The following is a 4625-nucleotide window of genomic DNA, read 5'->3' as shown; positions in this document are numbered from 1 at the left end:
GCAGACATAATAATCAATCCCACTGCTGTCAAACACTGTAATTTCCACTGTGTTTTGCCCGTGAAACGACTTGCTGTGTGTGGCTGCAATTCACGTTGGCACTTAAATTGTTAAAGTCCCGTAACGTAAAAGCTATTTATTTAAACTTTTTTTTTATGCACCACGTGAGAACACGGTGGCTCTTGTGCTTAATAGAATAGACTTTATTACTGAAATGTTAGTGGCAAGACCCAACTTAGGGTATTTATTTAATGAAAACAACGTTAAGCATTCTTTTTCTCTGAATCAGTCAGTGATCATTTACACCTGATGGTAGTTTCTTTCACCAAACAAAAGGCCTATTTCAAATTCAAACATTTACACATCTTATACATAGCAAAACTCCCTTAATTTACACCCGCAATACAGCTTCCAAGAGCCACAGCCCACATATAAACTTAAATATCCATCTACTCGATGAACAGCCACTATTTTGAGTGCCTGTGCTCAAATAAAATCTGCCAGTGAAACCATGCAATAAGGCTGAACTCCACTTCAGACTCGTCCTCTCAGATCAAAGTGCTGAGTGTTTGCACGGGGATCAAATGGAGCAGCGAGAGGGCAACAACAATGATGTTGGTGGGAGAATTAAAGCAGCCATTAATTAAATATATTCCTCCGCTCCTGCATTTTTAAGACGATGATGCAAACATTAATACTTGCCACGGCTCTATTCATCAGTGATTCTCTTTGAGGATCATTGCTGGGGACGCCTCAGGGGATGTGTGGCATCATGCACTCAGGAGACAAAACACTTGGCAGGGAGCCCCGCTGTAAAAAATTAATAAAATCAAAAAATCCCCGGAGAAGAATGGCAGGAAAATAAAGAAAACAAGACTGAAATGAGCAATCATTTGTGACTGTTAAATGTGAATCAGTTTAAGACTGTTAAGATGGTTAAACGTTCATTATAATGTGAGATGGTTACAAACAATCACACCAGGCAGCGAGGAAGGTGAACACGAATTCAACAAATTTATTTTCCTCCAAAAAGACCAGAACCAGAGTTCTTATAAAAGGCACTTCATTTCCCTTTAACTTTTTAATAAATGCATCTAAACAACACATCTCATGAGAGACAACTTTAAATTAAATATATTTACAATAAATAAAACATTTATACAGATTTATACAGTTATTAATCATGCCACTTTTGGGGAGGAGAATATTTCCCAACATACCTCCCATAACAGTCTTTTTTTTTTTGCTTTGAAACACTGGGCATGTCTACTGCACAGATCACTATGAAACAGAAAGATATGGGTAACAATACTGAACATTTCCCTTTATGCATTGAATACTGTTGATAGATTAGCTTCTCATAGCGAGGCCTGTGTGTCCTCTGTCCCCTCGGCAGCAGCAGAGCAGCAACGGACAGTTCAATTCCACCACAAAGTCGTTAGCAGCTCCTTATTCAGGGCATAGGTGTGTGTGTGTGTGTGTGTGGTTGCAATTGCCAGTGTGTGTGTGTGTGTGTCATGCTCCCTCAGACATGTGTAGGGTTGTCTGAGTGCAGGTCAGTCTTGGCCATGTGCAGGACCACAGCAGGAGATTTGTAGTGGCAGTGTGTGCTGCCACAGCTGACGCCGCTGCAGGGTTTTCGACTTCTAGTCCTGTCGGTGAGCTTCCGGCTGCACAGGCCCTGCCAGGTCTGCAGGGTCTTAGAGCTCCACACCCACACGCCGCTGGTGATGCCGACCACCAGCGACATGAAGATCTTCAGCATGAACACGGCCACCGTGGGCACCGACGTCTGCAGCGAGCAGTCGCCGCTCGGCCCGCCGAACGAGCCGCACTTCATCTGCAGCCCCCTCAGCTTCCAGTAGTCCATGTTCAGCCACTCGTAGAAGTAGCAGACTATGACGCAGGTGGCCGGCACCGTGTAGAGGATGGAGTAGATGCCGATCTTCACCATGAGCTTCTCCAGCTTCTCCGTGTTGGTGCCCTCCGTCTTCATCACTTTCCGGATGTGGAAGAGAGCCACGAAGCCGGTGAGGATGAAGGAGGTGCCGATGATCAGGTAGCAGGACAGAGGGATGAGGACGAAGCCCGTGAGCGCCCCGGAGTCCATGCTCCCCACGTAGCACAGTCCCGTCAGCTCGTCTCCAGCCACCTTCCTCATGGTGAGGATGACGATGGTCTTCAGAGCCGGGATGCCCCACGCGGCCATGTGGAAGTAGTTGCTGTGGGCTTCGATGGCCTCGTGGCCCCACTTCTTCCCTGCCGCCAGGAACCAGGTGAGGGTGAGGATGACCCACCAGATGGACGAGGCCATGCCGAAGTAGTAGAGGATGAGGAAGACGATGGTGCAGCCCATGGATTCCAGCCCCTCCTGGATGATGTACAGCTCTCCGTGCTCCCGGTCGCAGGCGATGTTCTCGGCACCGGCTACCGAGCGGATGACGAAGGCCACGGAGTAGACGTTGTAGCACATTGAGAGGAAGATGATGGGGCGCTCGGGGTACTGGAAGCGGTGGGGCTCCAGGAGGAAGGTGAGGACGGTGAAGGCGGTGGAGACGAAGCAGAGGACGGACCACACCGTCATCCAAATGAAGGCAAAGTCCTTGTCCCGCCTGGACCAGAAGACGTCTACAGCCGGGGAGCAGCGGGGGGCACACGACTGGCTCTTCTCCACAAACTGGTACTTGTCCGGGTTCTCGCATGACCCCATGCCGCCCGGAGAGCGGGCGCTGCCCGGCTGCCTGGGGCGAGGGGGCACCGGGAGCATGCCCTCGCCTTTCTTCACCTCCGTCCTGGTCTCGTTCTCGGGGGCCTCCATGCACAGGGCGTTGGGGTCGTTCCTGGTGGGCAGCTTGGAGCAGTCCAGCGAGTCCGGCCAGGTGTAGCTGAACTTCTTCATGACGGGGGCACACCTCTCCCTGGCCTGCTCGCACATGGGTCTGCAGGCGGGGATGGAGGTGGACACTTTGTCCGTGCACATGGGGGCGTAGAGTGAGCAGAGGAAGAAGCGGAGGTGCACGTCACAGCCGTACGCCACCAGTGGGGCGAACTCGTTCAGCTTGATGGCAGCCTCCTTCTGGTCGTCGTGGTCCATGAAGTTGGGCATCCGGGTGAGGTTGTAGCCGATCCCCTCGCACATGGGGATCACGATGGGCTCGCACTTGGCCGGTCTGCCTCGCTCCAGGTCGTAGGAGCCGATCTCGAAGCCGGAGCCAGAAATCACCAGGAGACACCACAGGAAAATCCCCACCGTCAGCGGACAGCCGTCCATGCCCATTGTTTCAGTTAAAAAAACGGAGCTCTGTCTTTTTAGATCATGAAAGAGTCAGAAACGCGGGGTCGCTGCGGACAGATCCCCCGCTATTTCCCCATGGCGAAGGCAGGTCCAAGTGTTGCCTTTACCGTTACTGCTCCGGCAGAAAGAAAAACTCTCCTCAAAGAAGCTGCCTCAAGTAGCGAAGTGTTCGATTATTTAGTGCTGAATTAAAACGATCGATCCAACACTCCGTACCGCAGACGTGACAGTCGGAAACTTCGTCAAAACAACGGAGGAAAAACCATCAAAATACAAACACGGAGAGCTGAGTGGAAATCCTCAAACCGACCGTTAGTAACCGTTGATAAAAAGCAGTTGTCAAAGTGGACGTTTGCGCCGTTTGTTGCGGCTCCAAAAAGCCGCTGCGACTCTGTCTGTCTGTCTGTCTGTGTGTGTGTCTGTCGGCTCGCCGCTCTTCGTCCTCCGCTTTCAGGCTCGACACTGAAGTTTGAGAGCCGCTCAGTGGGACTTCAGTCGGGGAGAGACCGAGAGGAGGAGGAGGGGGTAGAGGAGGAAGGGGCTCCGTGACGCTCACGTTTCAACCGGCAGCACCACACAAGGGAAATGATCAGACAGATGCTGGAGGATGGTCAAATACCTCTCACGTGTCTGCTTCGAATTGCATGCAGAGACTCTTAACTTGAGTAAAGTAATTCAAAAGGGCCTGCATTCAAGTAGGGCTCCTCTTTTTGTGGGTTATCACCCAATAGGCTGCTGACACATTTGTGGTTCTTGCATTTTACTTGGGTTTTTCCTTTTCATACTGCAGAGAAACATATTTTAGTCATAGCCTACTTAATTTATGAGACAGACAATTTGCTCTACTTTAAATTAAGATTTTACATCGGCAACAAAACATTGTTCAGTGGTTCAAATTAGCATCATCCCAACAAACTACAACAATGAAATGCTCCTTAGATATCGATGCATTCGTATTAATAATTGAGTGGTATAATTGTATTACACTCACAGGTTTCTTTGTATGATGACTACTTTCAGTACATTTAGCTTCTGCAACAATTTGAATGCAGGATGTTCACAGTGTTGCTACTTTTATTGAAGTAATATGATACTTCACCCACCATTGTTCTTTTTGCAGAATGGCCCTTAGTTTATGGGATTATCACTACTCATAAACAGTGGGAGCAGAAGTATACTCAACTTTTGCTGAGATAAATGTAGAAATAAGAATACTCCATTCGAAGTAAAAGTCCTGCATTCAAATGTATACTAGTATACAGGGCCGGATTGACCTGCTAGGGGACCTTAGAGCAAAACATGAGCTGTGGGCCCCAACTCACCCAGATCT

At 49.3% G+C, this 4625-nt stretch overlaps 1 protein-coding gene across 1 annotated transcript; it reads right to left on the bottom strand.

Annotated features, from left to right (window-relative positions):
• Positions 1-241: 241 nt before the first annotated feature.
• Positions 242-3736, bottom strand: fzd9b (frizzled class receptor 9b). The gene has a single exon (XM_079272682.1). It carries the CDS (start codon positions 3275-3277, stop codon positions 1526-1528), a length of 1752 nt encoding a protein of 583 aa, XP_079128808.1. The 5' UTR covers positions 3278-3736; the 3' UTR covers positions 242-1525.
• Between the last annotated feature and the right edge of the window lie 889 nt (positions 3737-4625).

This window comes from Melanostigma gelatinosum, assembly GCF_949748355.1.
Source record: "Melanostigma gelatinosum genome assembly, chromosome: 7".
Taxonomy (NCBI): Eukaryota; Metazoa; Chordata; class Actinopteri; order Perciformes; family Zoarcidae; genus Melanostigma; species Melanostigma gelatinosum.
Note: the sequence above shows the minus strand (reverse complement) of the source record. Positions and strands in the feature narration are given on the sequence as shown.